We start from the raw sequence: 23,118 nt of genomic DNA on the forward strand, positions 1-23,118 counted from the left end.
TCTTCTTCTTCTTCTTGCTTGTCTGACTCCTGACCTCCAACGAAACCACAACTCGGTCTTTGAATGCCGTTTGGCAGGAGAAACTGCTCGGAGGACACTTCAACAGGCAGAGCCAGGAAAAGATCCAACAGTCATCATCAGGAAATGTTTTTATTCTCCACCCGTTTCTATACTGCACATCTTTTCATTTGGAATGAATCACACGATCCAAATCATGTGCGCATCATCTTGTACTGCGGCGGGAAGCGATGAATTGCATTTCAATTGGTTTCAATAGCAAAGATGAGCTCACAAATGAAATCACGCTCTCATTTGGGTGGGAGACAACAAAGTTTGTTCCTCGCCTGGGTTTTGCCTTAGAGTTAATAGACTTCATCTCCCGACATGCACTGCGCTGGCGGCTTCGCTCATCTAGGCGGAAAAGAGGACAGAGACGACGGCCACCCTTCAAAATAAAAGTGAGAACAAGACGGAAAAATCATCAACGTCGCGTGGAGTCCAACATTCCTCAAGGGAGTAACAGCACTTGCTCTTCTTTTTCTTCTATATCTATTTTTTGATTTGATTTTATTATCCTCGTGCTGAATTTGCCATTCCTCATGTGTTCCCCGAAGGGCACGGTAGGTCTTATTTTGAAAGTCCGTGGCCGAATGTGGAGCTGTTAATCGTTCCGGCTTCCCGCGGTCGGTCGTCTCGACTCGTTGATCTGCATCCAATCTGGATCGTCCTTCCTTCGGTTCTCGGCTGTGATTCCGGGCCTTGGTTCGAGCGCGGACGGGCGGAAGACGCCGCCCGCAGGTCGTCGGACTGACGGCTCCCGCCGATGTCATCTTCTTGAATTTGGACGCCGAGCAGAAAGAAGCACGACAGCCGAACGTGAGGATGCTGATGACGTCAGAGGCCACAGGGCAGCAGGTGCAAGGATTATTTTCCGTCTGTTCTGCCGTGGGGTTTTGCAGCGAGATGAAAATCCGCGATCTAGAGAGACCCCAGAAACCATTTGAAGAAGATGACATTGGGCGGAGGCGCGCGCGTGCGTGCCTTGTTCTTTGCCGACTACCGGTACCGCTCCAGAAGCCCGAAACCCAAACTCAACCGGGACAGGCGAGACCAAATGGATGCAATTGCTCAGCTTTAACACTCTGCCAGCTTCATTGTCTTAGTTCTTCAATTCATCGATTAGTTGATTAGATTTTAAAAAAAGAAACAAACTGCCGTCCCTTTATTTTCTGAAACAAGTCATTTGTTTCAAATTGAGAGTGCAGAAAATGCAAGATTAATGGATTGAGGCACTGGTTGGATCCAAAATATCCATCAGCAAATAAGTAACAATTTTGATTGGCTTTTCAAAAGAAAAGCAGTTGCCGATGAATTATTTTGAAGGGGGGGAGCCGATGATTCCTCTTTCATGGTGATGACATAAATTGGAGAATATTTCCCGTTGAGACCTTCGACGAGGTTTTGCAACGATCGTTGATCCAATTAGTTGATTGTTGCAAATCCAAATCGATGATTCCGTTGATTGGTAAAAAATAATAAAAGCTTGATGGGGGCCCCAGGCAAGGGGCTGTTTGGGGGCCCCAGTTTGCCAAAATGAAGACATTCCTGACCCTTGAGAGAGACGGTCTTCTAAAATACCACAATCTAGGACACTTTATGAGCAAAACCGACGAGGGTTCAAATGAAACATCTCATTGCTTTGGTCAGACTACAAGAAAAGAGTCCCATTTTGTGGTGAACGACTTTCAGTTGTCTTGACGTAACGTCGCCCGTGTAGCGTCGACACGTTGCCGTTTATGCAGAATAAACATTCCGGCCGCACTTGACCGGGGTCGAGGGCTCGCCTCTTTGGTGGAGGTTTTCATGCATGCCAGATCCACCGCACCAGCATCTGCCGGAATCCAAACTCAATCTGCTTCTTCCTCGGGTCGTTGAATCGGTGGAGGCCGATGTCCGTGGATCTCACGCGGCTTCGTCTGTCCTTCCTTCCTTTCTTTAGTCTTTCCTTTGGTCTCTTGAGGTCTCCCTAATTGGTTGGAATTGAGAGGTTTTTGGGGTTGGTGAAAGATTCTGGTTGGCAACCCGGTGGGTCGTAGGTGATGTCTGGTCGGTGCTGGATTTTACTTTCTTTCTTTTCTTTGATCCTTCCTCGGGTCTTTTGACAACTTCACGACTCTAGCGGGATTCTGAAGTATTCGGTTTAGGTGAACGGGATTTGGAATAGGTTTTAGGTGAATTATTGAGCACACACTCACACGCACGCACATATGCACACCCGCACATTCTCACGCATATACCAAAAAAAGGTTGAAGCCTTCATCGCGAAGGCCGCCGAGCGCCGCCGAGCGCCAACGAGCGCCAACGAGCGCCAACGAGCGCCGCGTGTCGGCTCATTTGGCTCACTCGTCTTCTTGTTTGTGTTTTGCGGCTCCAACGGCAAAGTCTTGACAGAAAGCCACGGCGGAGTCCCGGCGTGAGCGGCGGCGAGAAGCCGCCCGTGAGCCTCCGCAGCGCTGAGGCGGGCCGGATGGCGGACAAGACGGCGCCGCGCTGCCAGCTGCGGCTGGAGTGGGTCCACGGCTACCGCGGCCACCAGTGCCGCAACAACCTCTTCTACACGGCCGGGAAGGAGCTGGTCTACTTTGTGGCCGGGGTGGGCGTGGTCTACAATGCCCGCGAACACACCCAGAAGTTCTACCTGGGACACAACGATGACATCATCAGGTCAGCGCCGATGCCGTATCCCTCGCTTGCTCTCCTTTGGGTTTTGGTTCGTGCCGTCACTCTCCGATATTTGCCGGAACGATTCATCTATCGATTGATCCGCTAATCGCATTCATTTTCATTTTGCATTCCCGTGTATTACAAAAGCATTGATTACTGTTTATTAACCGGTGATTGGCGTTTACTTTGTAATGTGTTTTCGTAGAGTGAGGAAAAAAAGGGGGATTGATGTTGTGCTATATGTTGAAAATTCCGCTTAATCAATCAACAGGTGTGAGTTCTCCTCCTTGAAAGCAGATCCGACTCATTCATTAGTTAAAAAAAAGAAGAAAAAAGTTGAATTGATGATGAAAATAATCGCAGCATGTCCAGTGAGGCCTCCAAACTCAAATCTGATTGGCTGAGCAGTTTCAGTTGGAAAAAAGGTGCCGTTTGAATCTTGAGGGCCCAAAAGTGCCGTCGGGTCTCCTGAGTGGACCCGACACACTCGACGGCAACTCGCTAACGCGGGAACTTGACAAGTGCAAATTGTTTGGCTCGTCGGCAGCACGCGCTACTAGTTGACGTGCTAAGAAGAAAACAAAACTCTTCACAAACTGCGCTAGATCAGGGGTGGCCAAGTTGGGTCCTCGAGAGACACTATCCAGCCTGTTTTCCATGTTTCTCGCCACTAACACACCTGATTCATGATCAGGATCGTTGTCAGGCTTCTGCAAAGCTTGCTGATGAGCTGATCATTAGAATCAGCTGCGCTGAAGGAGGAAGACGTGGAAAACAGGCCGGATAGCGGCTCTCGAGGACCCAACTTGGCCACCCCTGCGCTAGATGCTAAGCTAGATGCTAAGCTAGATGCTAAGCTAGATGCTAAGCGGTTGAATTTGATTGTGTCACCGGAAAAGCAACTCCATTATTTTCTCTTACTTGGACGAAAACTTTTTTTTTTGTTTGAGTTTTTATTATCCTGCCAAACAAATTGCACTATTTGAGAAGGTTTGCACTAGTAGCACGTCATAAGCCAAGTGCGCGTCACATTTGAAAAAAAAGAAGAAAAAAAAGCGAGCCGACCAAACTAACCGTCATTTGAATGGCGGAGTTTAGAGTGGCGAGCGTCTTTGCGTGACCGCACACTTCAAAGCCGGCAAGTCAAACCCGAAGTCCGTAAAGCGCATGCGACGCATGTTTGGAATCCGTTCCGTAAAAAACGGCAACTTTCCAGCGTTGTTGCAAATCCGAGCTCATTCCGTTGGACGCAATTCATTTGCAATGAGCGCCGCTTAGCCGACCCACAATGCACCGCGCCCTCGAGACGCCTGTTGACTTTGGTGGCGTCCCGCTTGATGTTGTGTTTGTGCGGCGGCGCCGGCGCAGTCTGGCGCTGCATCCGGACAAAGTGCTGGTGGCGACGGGCCAGGTGGGCAAAGACCCGTACGTGTGCGTGTGGGACACGTACGCCATGCAGACCGTCTCCATCCTGCGCGACGCGCACACGCACGGCGTGGCCTGCTTGGCTTTTGATGCCGACGGACAGGTGAGACCCGCCCCCCGTCCCGCCCTCGCCGCTTGCGAACGGCCGGCGCCGCTCACGTGCCGTGTCACCGCAGCGACTGGCCTCGGTGGGACTGGACGCCAAGAACACGGTGTGCGTGTGGGACTGGAGGCGAGGACGCGTCCTGGCCTCGGCGACGGGACACTCGGACAGGGTACGAGCAGCGCGGCTCACCCGCCCGCCCGTCGCCTTTGCTGACGTTTGCCTTCCCGCAGATCTTCGACGTGGCTTGGGATCGGCAGCTGTCGGCGCGATTGGTCAGCTGCGGCGTCAAACACATCAAGGTGAGGTCCGAAGCGCTTCCCCGTTTTTGGGCGGCGACGGCCCGCGTGTGACGTTCGCGTCTCCGTATGGTGGCAGGAAACCGACATTGACCTCACTTGACGGTCCTTCCACGACAAAAAAACGAATCGACTGCCATCTTGAAACTCGCCGATCTCTCGTGTGATCATTTGGGCAAAAGCGGGCGTGGCCGCCATCAGTGACTTTTTCTTTTCTTTTCCTTCAGCAACTTCTTTTTGGCTCAATTCTTCCAAAAGGAAAGTTTTGCAAGATTGCCGGTAATTTGAAAAAATGTGAGGGCTGCTTCAATTTCGGCCAATCCCGATTCAGTCTCGACGAGCACGACCGTCCAAAACGCTAAACGCGGCTTCATGTCCAAGAACGTCAATGAATGGTCACCAACAATGTCCTCCCCTCATGTCGGCTTCTGAAAATATTCAAGCCTCCGTCGCATTATTTAGCATTTTATGCCAATGAAGATTTTTCTCGCCACACGTCGTTCACGATGGACAAACGACTTCACGTGGCTTCACGTTTGGAAAGTGCGACCAATCGCCACCCGAATTCACATGCGCCTTTTTTCTGACATCATCTGCAAATATCAAAAAGATTGCAACAAATGCAGCATTTTGTGAACACGACAATAAAGAGGGAGACAAATGTCATGACATGGGTGCGACCGATCCTTTTGATGTTTTCAGAGAATGGGCATAGGAAGCCATTTTGGTCGTCATTTTCAAGCATGAAGCCACGTCCAGCTTTTTGACATAAAGCGTTTTCGACTGTCCCGCTTGAGGCTCCCGCGGCCATCTGGGGCGCCGCCCACCCGGCAAAATCCCAAAAGGTGTGACGTGACGACTTGCCCTTTGAAAAGGTGTGACGACTTGGCCCAATCAGCCACTTGCTCCTTCCTTCCTTGGCTGGAGGCAAAATGCGGGTCAATGTGCGCTTTTGTCATGTGGCTAAGGTGTGTGTGGGCTCTTCAGTTCTGGACGCTGTGCGGCAACGCTCTGACCCCCAAACGCGGAATCTTCGGCAAGACGGGCGACCTGCAGACCATCTTGTGCGTTGCCACCGCCAAGGAGCAGACCACCTACTCGGGGGCGCTCAACGGCGACGTGTACGTGTGGAGAGGAGCCGCGCTGGTCAGGACCGTGCAGGCGGCGCACGGGGTACGAGCGCACGCACGCACGCACGCACGCGGCCAGGCTGACGGCAAATAGCTGACGGCAAATGGCTGACGGCAAATTTCAGGCAGGGATCTTCAGCATGCACGCCAGCGAAGAAGGTTTCGCCACCGGCGGACGCGACGGCTGCGTGCGCCTTTGGGACGCCGACTTCAAGCCCATCACCAAGATCGACCTGCGGGAAGCCGAGCAAGGCTACAAAGGTGAGAGCGGCCGCCGGCCCGGCCCGCTCGTCCGTCCGTCTGTCCTTCACGCCGCCGTGCGTCTGTCTGCCTTTTCAGGTCTGTCCATTCGCAGCGTCTGCTGGAAGGCCGACCGGATTGTGGCCGGGACGCAGGACAGCGAGATCTTCGAGGTCATGGTCCGGGACCGAGACAAACCGCTGCTGCTGATGCAAGGTCACAGCGAGGGCGAGCTGTGGGCGCTCGACCTCCATCCCAAGCAACCCGTCGCCGTCACCGGGAGCGACGACCGCTCCGTAAGGTGAGCGCGCTTCCTCATCTGACGGACTTCCTGTCTGTTTGACGTGACTTCCTGTCTTCCTGGTATCTGTCTGACCCGACTTCCTGTCTTTCTGACGGGTTTTCCTGTCTGTTTGACGCGACTTTCTGTCTGTTTGACGCGACTTCCTGTCTTCCTGGTATCTGTCTGACCCGACTTCCTGTCTGTTTGACGCGACTTCCTGTCTGTTTGACGTGACTTCCTGTCTGTTTGACGTGACTTCCTGTCTGTTTGACGCGACTTCCTGTCTGTTTGACGCGACTTCCTGTCTGTTTGACGCGACTTCCTGTCTTCCTGGTATCTGTCTGACCCGACTTCCTGTCTGTTTGACGCGACTTCCTGTCTGTCTGACGGACTTCCTGTCTGTTTGACGTGACTTCCTGTCTGTTTGACGTGACTTCCTGTCTGTTTGACGCGACTTCCTGTCTTCCTGGTATCTGTCTGACCCGACTTCCTGTCTGTTTGACGCGACTTCCTGTCTGTCTGACGGACTTCCTGTCTGTTTGACGCGACTTCCTGTCTGTTTGACGCGACTTCCTGTCTGTCTGATGCGACTTCCTGTCTGTTTGACGTGACTTCCTGTCTGTCTGACATCTCGTCCTGTCTTCCTGGCATCCGTCTGACGCGACTTCCTGTCTGTTTGACGCGACTTCCTGTCTGTCTGATGCGACTTCCTGTCTGTTTGGCGTGACTTCCTGTCTGTCTGACATCTCGTCCTGTCTTCCTGGCATCCGTCTGACGCGACTTCCTGTCTGTTTGACGCGACTTCATGTCTTTCTGACGCGACTTCCTGTTTGTCTGACGAGACTTCCTGTCTGTTTGACGTGACTTCCTGTCTGTCTGACGTGACTTCCTGTCTGTCTGACATCACGTCCTGTCTTCCTGGCATCTGTCTGACGCGACTTCCTGTCTGTTTGACGCGACTTCCTGTCTGTTTGACGCGACTTCCTGTCTGTCTGACATCTCGTCCTGTCTTCCTGGCATCCGTCTGACGCGACTTCCTGTCTGTTTGACGCGACTTCCTGTCTGTTTGACGCGACTTCCTGTCTGTCTGATGCGACTTCCTGTCTGTCTGATGCGACTTCCTGTCTGTTTGACGTGACTTCCTGTCTGTCTGACATCTCGTCCTGTCTTCCTGGCATCCGTCTGACGCGACTTCCTGTCTGTTTGACGCGACTTCCTGTCTGTCTGATGCGACTTCCTGTCTGTTTGGCGTGACTTCCTGTCTGTCTGACATCTCGTCCTGTCTTCCTGGCATCCGTCTGACGCGACTTCCTGTCTGTTTGACGCGACTTCATGTCTTTCTGACGCGACTTCCTGTTTGTCTGACGAGACTTCCTGTCTGTTTGACGTGACTTCCTGTCTGTCTGACGTGACTTCCTGTCTGTCTGACATCACGTCCTGTCTTCCTGGCATCTGTCTGACGCGACTTCCTGTCTGTTTGACGCGACTTCCTGTCTGTTTGACGCGACTTCCTGTCTGTCTGACATCTCGTCCTGTCTTCCTGGCATCCGTCTGACGCGACTTCCTGTCTGTTTGACGCGACTTCCTGTCTGTTTGACGCGACTTCCTGTCTGTCTGATGCGACTTCCTGTCTGTTTGGCGTGACTTCCTGTCTGTCTGACATCTCGTCCTGTCTTCCTGGCATCCGTCTGACGCGACTTCCTGTCTGTTTGACGCGACTTCCTGCCTGTCTGTCTCACGCCCCGCCTCCAGGCTGTGGAGTCTTCCTGACCACACCCTCCTGGCCCGCTGCAACATGGAGGAATCGGTGCGCAGCCTTTCCTTCAACAACGACGGCTCTCAGCTGGCCCTCGGCATGAAGGACGGATCCTTCACCGTCCTACGAGTCAGGTGACACAAACACCCCTCCCCCCCCTTACCCGCCTCACTGCCATGTGACAAGCATACGCCGTATGTTTTGGTGGCGTCCCGTCACGTCCTGGAGGTCTTGCCGTCCTCAGGGACATGACGGAGGTGGTCCACATCAAGGACCGCAAGGAGGTGATCCACGAGCTGAAGTTCTCTCCGGACGGCTCCTTCCTGGCGGTGGGCTCCAATGACGGCGTGGTGGACGTTTACGCCGTGGCGCAGCGCTTCAAGAAAGTGGGCGAGTGCTCGCGCTCGGCCGCCTTCATCACCCACCTGGACTGGTCGGTGGACTCGCGCTTCCTGCAAACCAACGACGGCGCCGGGGAGCACCTGTTTTACCGGATGCCAGGTAACGAGTGGCGCGGCGTGACTTGAAGCGGCGGCTAACGGCGGCGGTTTGCAGCGGGTAAGCTGGTGTCCAAGGAGGAGGCCAAGGGGGTCCACTGGATGACGTGGACCGGCGTGCTGGGCCCGGAAGTCAACAGCATCTGGCCCAAATACTCCAACGTGACCAACGTCAACTCGGTGGACGCCAACTACAGCAGCGCTGTGCTGGCCGCGGGCGACGACTTGGGTCTGGTCAAACTCTTCCGCTTCCCGTGCCTCAAGAAAGGTGAGCAGCGCGAGCCGCCATCTTGGGCCGCCTCCTCCGCTACTACTACTTTCCTCCGTTCCGCCAGGGGCCAAATTCAAGAAGTATATTGGCCATTCTGCCCACGTCACCAACGTGCGCTGGTCCAGCGACCTGCAGTGGCTGCTGAGCACGGGCGGGGCCGACCACGCCGTCTTCCAGTGGCGCTTCCTGCCCGAGGGGGTGATGAACGGCGTGCTGGAGCCCCTCCTCCAAGGTAAGACCTCCCCGGTCGAATGATGATGGCTGCGGTGAAGCCTCCTTGTGCCGACCGCTGTCGTCGCTCCGGCGGTCCGCAATTCAAAGTTCCGTGGAACCAAAGGAGAATTTGCGGCCGTGCTGTCCAAATGTGCAACATTTGGCCTGTCCAAGTGGTTTCGGCCATTTGTCAACGTGCGGCTGTCGTCGTCAGACGGCTACGCCGACTCCAACAGCGGCGACTCGGACTCGGACGTGTCGGACGTGCCCGAGATCGACTCGGACATCGAGCAGGAATCTCAGCACAGCTACCAGCGGCAGGTGAGCGAGCGCCAGCCGGCCAGCCAGAAAACCGGTCCGGTCTTGGATCTTGACCTCTGCGTCGGCAGGTTTACAAGGACGACCTTCCGCAGCTGCGCAGGAAGCTGATTGGCTCGCTCAAGAGGCAGAAAGCTCCCGACGAGGGTCTTCGGCTGCAGTTTGTTCACGGGTAAACTTTGTACACGCGCCGGCACCGACCTCGTCCGTCCATTCGGCCGTGCGTGCGTGCGTGACTGCCCACCGCCGGTCATGGTTGAAATGTGCTGATGCAGAAGCGCGGTTGCGTTGCGGCGCTCCCTCCGCAGGTATCGCGGCTTCGACTGCCGCAACAACCTGTTCTACAGCCAGACGGGCGAGGTGGTCTACCACGTGGCGGCGGTGGCGGTGGTCTACAACCGGCTGCAGCACACGCAGAGGTTCTACCAGGGCCACGACGACGACATCCTCTGCCTGACCGTGCACCCGCTCAAAGACTACGCCGCCACCGCGCAGGTGGGCCGAGACCCGGCCGTCCACGTGTGGGACATCCCCACCCTCAAATGTCTGTCGCTGCTCCGAGGTCACCACAGCACCGGCGTGTGCGCGCTGGACTTCACCGGTAATCGAGCGCCGTCAGCTTAGCGACTTCCGCTCCTGACGGCATCTTTTGTGCCGGCAGCCGACGGCAAGAGTCTGGTGTCGGTGGGGATGGACGACTTCCACTCGGTGGTCATCTGGGACTGGAAGAAGGGCGAGCGACTGGCCAAAAGCAGGTAGACGGCTGGCGGCCAGGAAGTGACCTGCGCTCGCTCCCTGGCCCTTGTTGACTGTCTGCGCTTCTCCGGCAGGGGCCACAAGGACAAAGTGTTTGTGGTGAAGAGCAACCCCTTCAGGATGGACAAGCTGGTCACGCTGGGGATGAAACACATCAAGTTCTGGCAGCACTCAGGTAGCCAGCACACGCGCCGGCCGCTTTCAGGTTTACATTTTAAAAAAAAAATGCTTCCGATGAAGGACAAAGGGCGCTCGCACGCAAATCCAAACGTCAAACGGGACGTGACGACACCCTTTTTCATGCCGCATCCAATGGAGTGTGCTGCTCCTTCTGGAGTGGCCACCAGGAGGCAGCAAAGTATAATCAATCTTCTTCTTCTTGGACTCCAGCTCACAGTGAACCTTTTTGATCAGCTTCATGTTTTTCTAGCATTAGCATGTCAATGGTGTTTCCTATTGATTTTAGCATTAAGCTAGCAGGCAGGCATAGTTTGCTCCTTTTAACCATATAAGGCGCGTGTTTTTTATTAAGATTTTTATTTGAGAGAGCTCAGTATTGTTCGCTGGGATTCAACACGTCATCATCATTACTTTGCTTGAATTCACATTCTTCCAAACTTGTTTCAATAAATTGCTGTTGAGGAAGCTTGATTTGAACAAAGGTGGCGACAACATCTTGCCGCTGGAACCTGCAACCTTCTATTTCCAAGTTGTGGACAATTTGCACGGCTTGATGTCTTGCCTGCTGAGCTGTTTTGTGCGTTTGTTGCGGGCCAGGCGGCGGCCTGACGTTCAAGCGCGGGATCTTTGGCAACCTGGCCAAGCAGGAGAGCATGATGTCGGCGTGCTACGGCCGCTCCGAGGACGCCGTCTTCTCGGGGGCCACCAACGGCGACGTTTACGTCTGGCGGGAAACCTCGCTGGTCAAGACCGTCAAGGCCCACGACGGGCCCGTCTTCGCCATGTGTTCCCTGGACAAGGTCGGGTCCCGTCCGCTTGGTTACTTTTCCGGGTCCGTGCGCTAGCCGCGCTTTGTTTACGCGACTAGCGAAGCTTTTGGGTGGTCCGCGAAACGTTCGTCACGTAACAACACGGTGGAGTCAGAATGAAGCTTGACGTCGATCGTCCGTATTGCGTCACCGTACGAAGACGAGCTCCCTTTGAAAAGAATCTCTCCCGTTGTTTGGATTGGCCACGAGCTCCGGGAGTGGGCGTGGCTTCCCACAAAGGCATATCGAGCAAGGGTGGGCAAAGGGGCTGCTGCAGGTTCTGATATAGCGTCAGCTGATGAGCATCCCGTTGATTGCAATCAGCTTGTGTTGGAGGAGGGAAAGCTGCAAAACCCGCAGGAGCCGGTTTGCCCACCCCTGATGTCCAGGCAGGCGTCGTGCGCTCGTTCCGAAGCGCTCGTTCCGAAGCGCTCGTTATGGGTAGCTCGTTGAGAAACGGAAGACCAAGAAAGAAAGGCTCCGAAGCGCGGCCTGCCGTTTGAATGCTGCTTGTGGCGGCGTGCGCCGCGCAGGGCTTCGTGACGGGCGGCAAGGACGGCGTGGTGGAGCTGTGGGACGACGCCTTCGAACGCTGCCTGAAGACCTACGCCATCAAGAGGACGCTTCTGTCCCCCTCGTCCAAAGGTGGGAAGGTGGCTGGGCGGCAGCGCTCTGCCGGTCCCGGCGCCGACTTGACGGCTGTGGCGCCTCCTCAGGACTGCTGCTGGAAGACAATCCGTCCGTCCGGGCCATCACGCTGGGACACGGACACATTCTGGTGGGCACCAAGAACGGAGAAATTGTGGAGATGGACAAGAGCGGACCCATGACGCTGCTGGTCCAGGTCAGTGTCGAGCGCCGGGCCGGCGCCGGTCTGCAGACTTGAGCGTGACGGCGTGCGTTGTGTCCAGGGTCACATGGAGGGCGAGGTTTGGGGCTTGGCGGCCCACCCGCTGCTTCCCGTCTGCGCCACCGTCAGCGATGACAAGACGCTGAGAATGTGGGAGCTGTCGGCCAATCACCGCATGGTCGCCGTGCGCAAGCTGAAGAAAGGTTTGCCGCCGCCGCCGCCGCCGCCGCCGCCGCCGCCGCCGCCGTCCCCCCGATTCGATGGCTCTTCCTGTTTGTGCGTCACCAAGGCGGGCGCTGTTGCGCCTTCTCCCCCGACGGCAAAGTTCTGGCGGTGGGTCTGAACGACGGAAGCTTCCTGGTGGTCAACGCCGACACGCTGGAGGACATGGTGACCTTCCACCACCGCCGGGAGCTCATCTCCGACATCCGATTCTCGCAAGGTAACGGGTGGGCCCGCAAGACAAACAGCTGGTGTGGGCGGGGCCGCCACTGAGCGTTGGCGCCTTGCAGACGCGGGCAAGTACCTGGCCGTGGCGTCCCACGACTCCTTCGTGGACATCTACAACGTTCTGACCAGCAAGCGGGTCGGCATCTGCAAAGGAGCCGGCAGCGTCGTCACGCACGTGGACTGGGACTCCAGAGGTTGGACTCAAACGCCGGAAGCCGCCGCCTTTTCACGCCGCCGCCTTTTCACGCCGCTTGCGCTCTTGTGGTCCCGGCAGGAAAACTTCTGCAGGTCAACACGGGGAGCAAAGAGCAGCTTTTCTTCGAGGCCCCTCGAGGACGACGGCAGAACATCGGGCCAGCCGAGGTTGGTGGCGCCGCCGCTCCAACTTTCCCAAAAGCGCTTCTGCGCTGACCGCCGGCTGTGCTTCTGCCGTCGGCGCCATCAAAACAATGAGTCGTTTGCCGACGGCTGACAAGATGAAAATAAATGATAAATAAATGAAAGCATTCACAAATTCAACAGAATAATAATAATAATAATAACTGACACGGAAACGATACCACAGCAAAAACTTCCAAAAAGTCCAAAGTGAGCAACTTTGAATTTTTCTATTCATTCATTAAATGACAAAACCTTCGATGGCGTCAAAACCTTTTTTAACATAAAACATTTTGACTTTTCAAATACTGCTAAACATTTTCCACGTTTTGACCCAGCAAAGCGTTTGTTGTTTCTGCAACGTTCTCGTCATCAGAAAAAAAAAAGAAGAAGAAAAAGTCTTGTTTTGGTTTTTGTCCGTCAATTCCTGCGTTGGCCAGCAGGTGAGACGTTTTGCAGATGAATGGAAATGTTTGTCAAAAATGCTGACCTTCATTTCTTTGTTATTGTTGAGAATTTTGTAGCCAGATGACGCTAAAAAAGGATTTGGGGCAGCACGGTGCAGAGGTTGCGGGTTTGAATCCGGACGCATCTCGTTCCTGCGCGTTTTGTCTCGTTTCCTTCCCCGCTGCAAAAACAAGCGCCGCCCTTTTTGTTCTTTTTCTTCTCGCTTTTTCGACGTCTCTCGGGCGTGCGCAGGTGAAAGTGCTTGTTTGTGGAAATGCGGCCTGTGATTGGCTGGCAACCAATCCAGGGCGTCGCCCTCTGCGGCACACGCATTTGGTGAGGTCACGCTCTGGGAGTTGCGAGAAAGCGGCTTGATCCTTGTTTGCAGTTGGACAAGCTGGACTGGGCCAGCTGGACTTCAGTTGCGGGTGCGAGCTGCGAGGGGATCTGGCCCACCTTCGGCTTCGTGAACGCCGCCTCGCGCAGCAAAGACGGAAAACTGCTGGCCAGCGGGGACGACTTTGGCTTCCTGAAGCTCTTCAGCTTCCCGTGCAAGGTGAGGCCCGCCACACCCTTCGCCACGCTCCCCGCCACGCCCCCCGACGCCCCCGCTCAGACCTTTTGCCCCACCCCGCGCCCTTTGACCTCTCGCAGGGTCAGTTCTCCAAGTTCAAGAAGTACGTGGCTCACAGCACCAACGTGACCAACGTCCGCTGGTCCAACGACGACGCGCTGCTGCTGACGGTGGGCGGGGCCGACTCGGCGCTGATGATTTGGACCCGGGAGCCTCCGGGTCTCAAAGAGAACAAAATGGCCGACAGCCAAGAGTCTGACGACGACACGGAGGAAGATGGAGGTAACAAACGCAAACGCCACCCAACCGCTCTTTGTGCCAACGACACAAAGGTCAAATGTCAAACAGGAAATGGATACGTTTTTTTGTTTTTGTTTTGTTGAAGTCTCAATATCAGGAAGCAATTTGGGGCAAATTTCAATCGAGTCGCAAGCGGTTGCTCGCCAGTTGACGGAGGAAGTGAAAATATTTGTCCAAAAGTTTTTGGAGTTTTTGTCAAGGTAGCGAGCGCCGATCGCAGATCGCAGAGCGAGCGCCGATCGCAGAGCGAGCGCCGATCGCAGATCGCAGAGCGAGCGCCGATCGCAGATCGCAGAGCGAGCGCCGATCGCAGAGCGAGCGCCGATCGCAGATCGCAGAGCGAGCGCCGATCGCAGAGCGAGCGCCGATCGCAGATCGCAGAGCGAGCGCCGATCGCAGAGCGAGCACGCGCGGCGTCTTCAGGCCGGCCTTTGGCAAAGTGGCTGACGTTGCCGCACCGGGCCCGGTTTTGTGTGCTGTGACGTCATCAGGCTACGACAGCGACGTGGCGCGGGAGAAAGCCGTGGACTACGTGACCAAGGTCTACTCGGCCAGCATCAGGAAGATGACGGGAACCAAACCTCACCTGCAGCACAAGGAACTTCCCGCCGAAGAGAAGTACACGCACACGCACGCGCTTCCTGTCGGTGGTCTCTTGGGGACGGGTCCTGATCCCGGTCCCGATCTTGGGTGTCACCGGCGTTTTCAGACCGCCGGTGAGTCGAGCGACTCCGCTTCCCGACAAGCTGCTGCGGAACAACGTGTCCAAGAAGAAGGCGGTGGAGGTGAGTGCGATTGGTCGCTTGCGGCGTCCCGCCTGTCGCCCGCCGGGTCTGACGGCGGTCCGGGGTCCGCTTTGCTTTGCAGGACCTTCAGCTGGACCACGTGTTCGGCTACCGAGGCTTGGACTGCCGCAACAACCTTCACTACCTCAACGACGGCGCCGACATCATCTTCCACACGGCGGCGGCGGCCGTCGTGCAGAACCTGTCCTCGGGTTGGTGCTTCCCGCCGTAACTTGTGAAAGTCCACGGCAGAAAAGTTCCCGCCGCCGCTCTCCGAATGTCCTCTCGGCCACTTTGCTGGCGTTTTTTTCTTCGCACCTGACGACGCGCCGCGACGCTGATGGAAGCGCTTGGGTGCAAACGCGGCGGTTCCGTGACCGACCATCGCTGGTCACAGACCCGACCGTTTGCCGTTTTTTCAATTGGGCAGTCGTCTGAGCGGGTCAAACATCGGCAACTTGTGTTCTCAAGATGGATCCGCGTGGGAACGAGCGATCATTTCCGTCACTTTTGGAGCCGCGGACGCTTGGCGATGCGACGCACAAATTGGTTGACGTGAAGTTGTGACTAGAATTTACAGCGATCCGATTGGCCGATATTTTGTAAGTTCTATTGTTTATGAGGGTTTGAATTGGCGTCGACTGTTTTGACTATCGGTGGGCGGGCCGGCCCCGTTGCGGCCCCGTTGCGGCCCCGTTGCGGCCCCGTTGCGGCCCCGTTGCGGCCCCGTTGCTGCTCGCTGGATTCCTCTTCGGAGTCCCGGAGAGTCGCAGCTTTTGCGTTTCATTCCATCGCGGCGATGACTTTTTGCAAACTCGGCGAAGAATTAGGATGTTGTCAAGCTGACTTGTAACCACGGTAACCATCTCTAGCGAATGGCGAAGGCTGCTTTTGTTTTTGCTCGCCGTCGCTTTTGTTTTTGCTCGGCGTCGCTTGCGGTCGCTGGCGTCCGCTGGCGTCCGCTGCCGTCCGCTGGCGGTCTTGTGTCAACGTTTGGCGTCCCCGCAGGAACGCAGAGTTTCTATCTGGAGCACACGGACGACATTTTGTGCCTGACGGTCAACCAGCACCCCAAATACCAAAACGTCATCGCCAGCGGGCAAATCGGTGAGTCCGGCGCCGGACCAGAATTTTCTCTGCTGCTGCTGCTGCATGAACTCGCCCGCTTTTGCCACACATGCCGCTTTCTCTTTTCTGTTGTTGTGCTTTTTTTTGTTTTGTTTTGCTTCCTCGTTGTCTCCGCCTCCCCATCAGGTGACAACACGGAGCTCCCAGGTAAGCCCCGCCCACCGCTGCATGTTAGATGTGCGTCTTGTGTGAGTCTGGAAGGTCTCGTCAACTCTTTTCAACATGTGGACTACAAAAGCCTTTCGTTGGGTTTATTTTTTTTGTCCCGCTGGCCAATGACAGCAAATGTCTCGGGTCCCTCGACGAACTGGGGTTCGCATGCTGAGGCTGCAAACACGGATGCCATTTTGTTTTTATTCATGTGCATTCTCCTTTAAAAAAAAAAGAAAAAAAAAGGCCGGCAGGTTCTAGTTAGCACCAAGGACTACATGAGTAGCCCACAGGTCACTATTTCATATCACAGTTAAACATGAATTGGATTGTGTTGTGTGAGGAAAACAAGTTTTGAGACAGATTTGATGTGATGTGAGAAAGAAATGCGGTGAGGCGGGCCCAAGCCCGGTTGAAGCTCGCCGTACGCGTGCCGTCCTCACCGTTGCGCCGCGCCCGCCCGCCCTCCGCCGCAGGTTTGTCGCCGTGCATCCACGTGTGGGACGCCGTCGGCAAGCAGACGCTGTCCATCCTGCGCTGCTCGCACGCCAAGGGCGTGGCCTACGTCAACTTCAGCGCCACCGGCAAGCTGCTGCTGTCGGTGGGGGTGGAGCCCGAACACGTCATCACCGTGTGGAGGTGGCAGGAAGGTGAGAGCTGCGAGCTCCGAGCCCCGGCCCCCCGGCCCCCCGGCCCCCCTCACCCCCAACCAACCACCCTCCCTCCCTCACGTGCGTGTGCGTCTTGCCGGCAGGTGCCAAGATCACCAGCAAAGGGGGCCACCCGGAGCGGATCTTCGTGGTGGAGTTCCGGCCCGACTCGGACAGCCAGTTTGTGTCGGTGGGCGTCAAGCACATCAAGTTCTGGACTCTGGCGGGCGGATCGCTCTTGTACAAAAAAGGCGTGCTGGGCGGCGTGGAGGACGCGCGCATGCAGACCATGTTGGCGGTGGCCTTCGGAGCCGTAAGTCCCTTCGCCGCCACGCCAAGTTGGTTGACGCAAGCAAGCGCTTGTGCTCTGCTGCCACCCGGAGGCTCGTTTAGGCAATTGCAAATGGTCCGCCTCCATTCTTGGCTGCCGTAGAACAACCTGACCTTCACCGGCGCCATCAACGGGGACGTGTACGTGTGGAGGGAGCACTTCCTGGTCCGGGTGGTGGCCAAAGCGCACAGCGGGCCCGTCTTCACCATGTACACCACCCTGAGGGACGGACTCATCGTCACGGGGGGGAAAGAGCGCCCGTGAGTACGCCGTTCGCCGCCGCCGCCCGCTGCCGGACCTTCTCCTCATCTGACCGAGTTGTCTCGCGTGGCGGCGAGCAGCACCAAGGAAGGCGGCGCCGTCAAACTTTGGGACCAGGAGATGAAGCGCTGCCGAGCCTTTCAGCTGGAAACGGGCCAAGCGGTGGAGAACGTCCGATCCGTCTGCAGGTGCAAGGTGAGCGTCGGCGCGGCCCCGCCCCGCGACCTTTCACCTTCTTCCTTGTTGGAGCTGCTGTGCCGTTTCAGGGCAAGATCCTGGTGGGAACCAAAGACGGCGAGATCATCGAAGTGGGCGAGAAGAACGCCGCCTCCAACAGCATGATCAACGGGCACACCTGTGGCGGCATCTGGGGTCTGGACGCGCACCCCTTCAAAGACGTCTTCATCTCGGCCGGCGACGACGGCACCGTCCGCATTTGGGACCTGGCCGATAAGGTCCGACGCCGCTCAGAGGCGCCTGACGGCCGGCCAAGGTAAGCAAGGCTGCGCCTGTCTTCTTCCCCTAGAAACTGCTGAACAAGGTGACCCTGGGCCACCCGGCCAAGTGCGCCTCGTACAGCCCCAACGGCGAGATGCTCGCCATCGGCACGGACAACGGCGAGTTCATCGTCCTGCTGGTCAACTCGCTCGCCGTCTGGGGAAAGAAGCGAGACCGCAGCGCTGCCGTCCAGGACGTTCGGTACGCCGTCGCTCCGAATTGCAACCGTCTGCTTTCCGCGTCTGGGGGGGAAACATTTGGGAGTTGCGAGGGATGGAATTGGCACACACAAAAAATTGCCACTAGATGGCAGCCAATCGCAACGTGAAGCTCACACGCTGATCTGAACATGTGACTGGCAGGCCAAAACGTTTGAAGTCACCAGGCAGCCATATTGCTCCTCCCAACAGTTCTCGCCATAGCATCTTATGCATTTACAATATGGACGTTGGAGAACGTTTGAGACTTAGTAGAAACGGCATGAAAAATAAATAAAATACACGTAGAAATGATATGCTTAATGATGTTTACAGGCGGAAACTTGTCTATTTTTGATTCAATAATTATGACTGTAATTCAACAAAAGATGCGAAATCTAATTGTGGTCGAAGGAACTGAGCAATAAAAGAAAAAGGGGGTCTTCAAAGCAGCACATACTTGCACACTTATTTGATTTTTTTACTTAAGAAATAGTGACCCCCCCAGTCCGATACTAACTGCCTACAAGCTGTATACGTCTCATCTGGATTTATACTGTATAATTAAAGTTGTCTGCTGGCGAGATGGGAGGAGCAAGATGGCCGCCCTGTGGCTTCAACGGCTTGCGCGTACGAGCTATCGGCTAGCGGCTAGCCAGTGGTAAATTCACATCAGTGAGCTCACCTGACATGCTGCAACTTTTGTTCAAAAACAAAAATGTCATGAAAATGTCAAAAGTCGACACGATTTTTGTTGTTTCTGGGGGAGGGAGGCCGACGCCAGTGGGAACCCCGCCCCCTCCCCCCCCAGAATAAAAGTATGTCTTTTGCTGGCGTCTCGGCTGGTTTGCCGTTTTGAGTTTGAAAATGAGAAGGAAATGCTTGCGCAAACGTTGACTGAAGATGTTGTGCGGGCGGCGCCGTTCACCAGCTTCAGTCCCGACAACCGTTTCCTGGCGGTGGGTTGCGCCGAGAGCGCCGTGGACTTCTACGACCTTTCGCTTGGCTCCGCCCTCAACCGCATCGGCTACTGCAAGGACGTGCCGGGCCGCGTCATCCAGATGGACTTCTCGGCCGACAGCAAGCGCATCCAGGTTGGCTCGTCCGTCCGTCGTCCGTCCGCCGTCCGTCCCGCTCAGCGCCGTGTCCTCCCACCGGCAGGTGTCCACCAGCACTTACGCTCGGCAGGTGCACGAGGTTCCTTCGGGGAAGATTGTCAGCGAGGCGTCGCAGGTGGAGAGGATCACGTGGGCCACGTGGACCAGGTGAGAACACGCCAACGCGCACCGATACCATGTACTGATACCACTCATGATTTGGATGCATAGCGTGGAATTTAAAAAGCGTGACGGATGGTTTGAAAGAAAATGGAGCACTTGCATGAAATGTTGGATTCTTGTCATTTGTGATGGTCAAACAGCCGCAAGTAGCGATTCTTTGAAACGACACCGATACCTGCTACAGGTACTCGCCCATGCCGAACTGTAGCATCAGAACAAATGATGGCCTCAAGTTGCGTTCTGAGCGGATAACGATGAGCTAAACTGCAGCCGGGACCAAATGTTTGATGTCGTTTCTCTCTCTCTCTCTTTCTCTTTCTCTTCGCCGGTCGAGACAAAAGCCGATCGACTCACAATTGCGGCTCAGTAGAAAATATTGATGATCCTTTCCAAATGCTTACGTACGCTTTCATCACTTTTTTCGATCAGCGCATATATGTCCGCACCCACGGGCTGTCTGCTAAGGGTTGTTGGTCACTGGCGAGGAGAGGCCACGCCCACCACGAGAGCGCTGACTTGCTCAGTAACAAAACGTTGTTGGCACTTTTGCGTGCGTTTTCACCTTCAGGCGCGTCACGTCAGTCATGAACGTTTTTCAAAAGCAGAAACGAATCAAAGCTGGCGACTTTTTGTGTGCAGCATCGTGGGCGAGGAGGTTTTGGGGATTTGGCCTCGCAACGCCGACAAGGCCGACGTCAACTGCGCCTGCGTTTCCCGCGCCGGCCTCAACCTGGTGACCGGCGACGACTTCGGCCTCATCAAGCTCTTCGACTTCCCTTGCGCCGACAAATTTGTACGAGTGTGTTTGCGCCGTCCGCGCGCTCGCGCTAGCACTAGCGTGGCTAACCAGGGGTGGGGGGGGGGGGGCGGTCTCCGTGGGGGTCCGCAGGCCAAGCACAAGCGCTACTTCGGACACTCGGCCCACGTGACCAACGCTCGCTTCTCCTGCCTCGACAAGTTCGTCATCAGCGCCGGCGGCAGCGACTGCAGGTGACCACAAACTTTTCTTCTTCTTCTGGTTTGCTCGTTCTTCAAATTTGCCGTCAAATATCCCAAACTGAACGTCAACCTTCATCATCTGTGGAGGAAGAACAAAAAAATGGTGACAATTTGCTATCGAGCAATCGACATCGTGACTTTCGTCGACTTTCGCTTTCTTGGAACTGCGCAGCCGACCCGAATAGTCGGCAAGTTGACAAGTCGGGTCACCCCGATCAATTGATGACGCAAATAGTTTGAATTGTCGTCCGTGATTGATTTCATCGTTCCAGTCACGTTTTCCGATTATTAAATGAAATGAAGGAATGACGGGAATCTTCTTCTTTTTTTCCCTCCTCTCCTCTCAGTCTGTTTGTGTGGAAATGTCAATAGTCGCCAGACTGGACCAGCGTGCGGTCCTGACACCTGCCGGCAGGTTTGCTGCACCAGGATGGGAGCCTTTGCTACGTTGCGCCGGCAGGAAGTTGAAGAAAAAGTGCAAAAGCGCCGACTGGGCTGGTCTACCTCAGCACAGACGGCGGACGCGCACGAATACGCGCACGTCAGGTTAGCACAGCAACACTTTTGGATGCTGTTGTCACATCGGAAGCAGATGCGAGCGTGGCCCCGCCCACAACCACGCCCCTTTGATCGAGGGGCTTAGGTACATTCCAGGGACACACACACACACACACACACGCTGCACTTCGCTTCAACACGTGCAAGTGCACACACACAGTTTGTCATGTTACACACTTGTTTGTTATGACTTCATTATTACGTCAGTGTGTGTGTGTGTGTGCGCGCGCACGTGTGCATGTGTGTGTGTATGGAACAATTTCAAAAATCCTTTTGCCGAAGAAAATTCTGCTCGTTGGACAAAATGATATGCTTTGTTTTCTTCCTTCCTTGAGCTTAATGCTAACGCCAGTGCAAGAAGCCATAGAGGAGCTAACGCAAGTTAGCATAGATCAGCGGTTCTCGCATTCAAAAAGAAATCAATAAAATGTGGCGTCCAAGTTGCACCGTTTTGACCAACTTTCAAGTACGAAAACGTGGTGTTAGGTTCGAGGTTTTTCGGGTCCGGCAGCTTCAGCACAAACTTTTTTTGTACTTTCATGCGGCACGGGGACAAGCGCACCTCTTTGCCCAAAAAAAAAACGTTTCCACGGCTCACTTGAGCTTGTCAAGATTTTCCTTCTAAAAGCAACTTGTGCAATTGTAAACGGCGTCAAGTGACTGCAACAAGACAAGAATGCACAAATGTGACTATTTGCCCAAAAGACGTGAGGTTTTGGACGGTGATTTATTTCTTGCGCCCATTCGGCTTGCCTGCCCAACAACCGCTTGAGACAAAATGGAGGCAAAATGGAGGCAAAATGGAGCCAAAATGGAGCCAAAATGGAGTCAAAATGGAGTCAAAATGGAGGCAAAATGGAGTCAAAATGGAGGCAAAATGGAGGCAAAATGGAGGCAAAATGGAGGCAAAATGGAGCCAATGTCACCTGTGACGTGAACGCACCAGATTCGGACAGCCCTGATCTGGATCTTATTGTGTTGTGCTACGCTAACGTTTGTATATTGGGAAGCAATTTGTTTGTTTGTTTTTTTTTTGGGGGGGGGGGGGTGTAGCCAGTGCGCTAAGCATGTTGAGCCAACACGGCTAGCTTGCGTGTTTTTTTTAATTTATTTATTTGGTGTGCTTGAGGCTTCATTTAGCAACGTTAGCTTCATTAGCCAGGCAAGCTAATGTCACACATAGCATATTCACTCGCAGATGCTAACAGTTTGTAATGGATTCCATTGTAGATTAGCACAAATATTGTGCGTGAATGGCATGTTGTATGTTTTGTGTTTGTTTACATTCGATGCTAACTTGAAGTTGGACACATTTTGTACGTCATTCAGCGTTTGACAAACAAACGCTACTTACAGTCCGCTCTAAGCCTGTTTAGCCTAGCTTAGCATGAGCATGGAAGAAAGATTGCTAAGCTAGGCTAATGTAGCTAAGCGAGTTGTAATTGTTTCTCTTCCTGTTTGTGTTATTTGATTGTGATCAGTGATTCAAGTTGACAAAGTTTACAAAGTGAGTGCAGAAAATCTGAATGAATCGCACTTATTTGACAATAAAAGTACACGTGACGGTAAAATACTTCAATTGTGCTTTTTCACAGCTTTCATGTCCAAATCTGAGTTGCATTTTTTAAAAACACTTTATTAGCATGTTCAGCAGTGTACAATAATGATTTTCTAGGGAGGGATAAAATTGCTTTCAAAAAAAACTCACCACCATTCAACCAAACGTTCAAGTCTTCCCTTCAGTTTCTTGGGGGGGTAAAGGGGGTGGAGCCAAAAAGTATTGGCGAGGAGAAAGAATAACCTGTGCAAAGGACAAGCGGAGGCTCGTCCAGGACGAGGTGCGAGCTGAGGTGGAGGAAGCGGGCTTCAGCGGAGCGCTGGGCGTGTCCAAGCAAGGGGGCGGGACCAAGCGGGAGCCTACGGCGTGGGCGGGACCAAGCGGGAGCCTACGGCGTGGGCGGGACCAAGCGGGAGCCTACGGCGTGGGCGGGACCAAGCGGGAGCCTACGGCGTGGGCGGGACCAAGCGGGAGCCTACGGCGTGGGCGGGACCAAGCGGGAGCCTACGGCGTGGGCGGGACCAAGCGGGAGCCTACGCCGACTTCAAATATCCATTGGAGGACCCGGGCAGCGTCAGGCTGCAGGGGTTTGACGCGATGCTGCCCGGCGTCCAGCTCGCGTGACCGCCTCATCGGTTCTGCCGAGCCGAGAGCGATCGGCCCGATTGGAAGCAACGCCTTCGCTCTCCGCCCACTTTTTTAGACTGTCAAGTATCACAA

The 23,118-nt window shown here is 54.9% G+C and overlaps 1 protein-coding gene across 1 annotated transcript; it reads left to right on the forward strand.

The window, feature by feature from the left end:
• Window positions 1–660: 660 nt before the first annotated feature.
• On the forward strand, window positions 661–22,411 carry LOC144055664 (echinoderm microtubule-associated protein-like 6). The gene is given in 42 exon segments (XM_077571850.1): window positions 661–915; window positions 2,443–2,724; window positions 4,093–4,252; window positions 4,326–4,424; window positions 4,486–4,554; window positions 5,539–5,724; window positions 5,807–5,942; window positions 6,021–6,222; window positions 7,957–8,094; window positions 8,205–8,461; window positions 8,516–8,725; window positions 8,793–8,960; window positions 9,156–9,262; window positions 9,331–9,431; window positions 9,568–9,860; window positions 9,921–10,014; window positions 10,090–10,190; window positions 10,793–10,995; window positions 11,538–11,649; window positions 11,721–11,848; window positions 11,916–12,059; window positions 12,062–12,296; window positions 12,367–12,498; window positions 12,579–12,667; window positions 13,518–13,685; window positions 13,784–13,985; window positions 14,495–14,621; window positions 14,713–14,788; window positions 14,871–15,000; window positions 15,797–15,895; window positions 16,043–16,063; window positions 16,543–16,716; window positions 16,821–17,029; window positions 17,150–17,307; window positions 17,389–17,503; window positions 17,575–17,763; window positions 17,835–18,007; window positions 18,935–19,097; window positions 19,165–19,268; window positions 19,923–20,076; window positions 20,173–20,273; window positions 20,630–22,411. Coding segments are annotated over 41 exon segments (5,949 nt in total). The 5' UTR covers window positions 661–915; window positions 2,443–2,527; the 3' UTR covers window positions 20,655–22,411.
• The last annotated feature ends 707 nt before the right edge of the window (window positions 22,412–23,118 follow it).

The sequence above is a fragment of the Vanacampus margaritifer genome, chromosome 7 (genome assembly GCF_051991255.1).
Source record: "Vanacampus margaritifer isolate UIUO_Vmar chromosome 7, RoL_Vmar_1.0, whole genome shotgun sequence".
NCBI lineage: Eukaryota > Metazoa > Chordata > Actinopteri > Syngnathiformes > Syngnathidae > Vanacampus > Vanacampus margaritifer.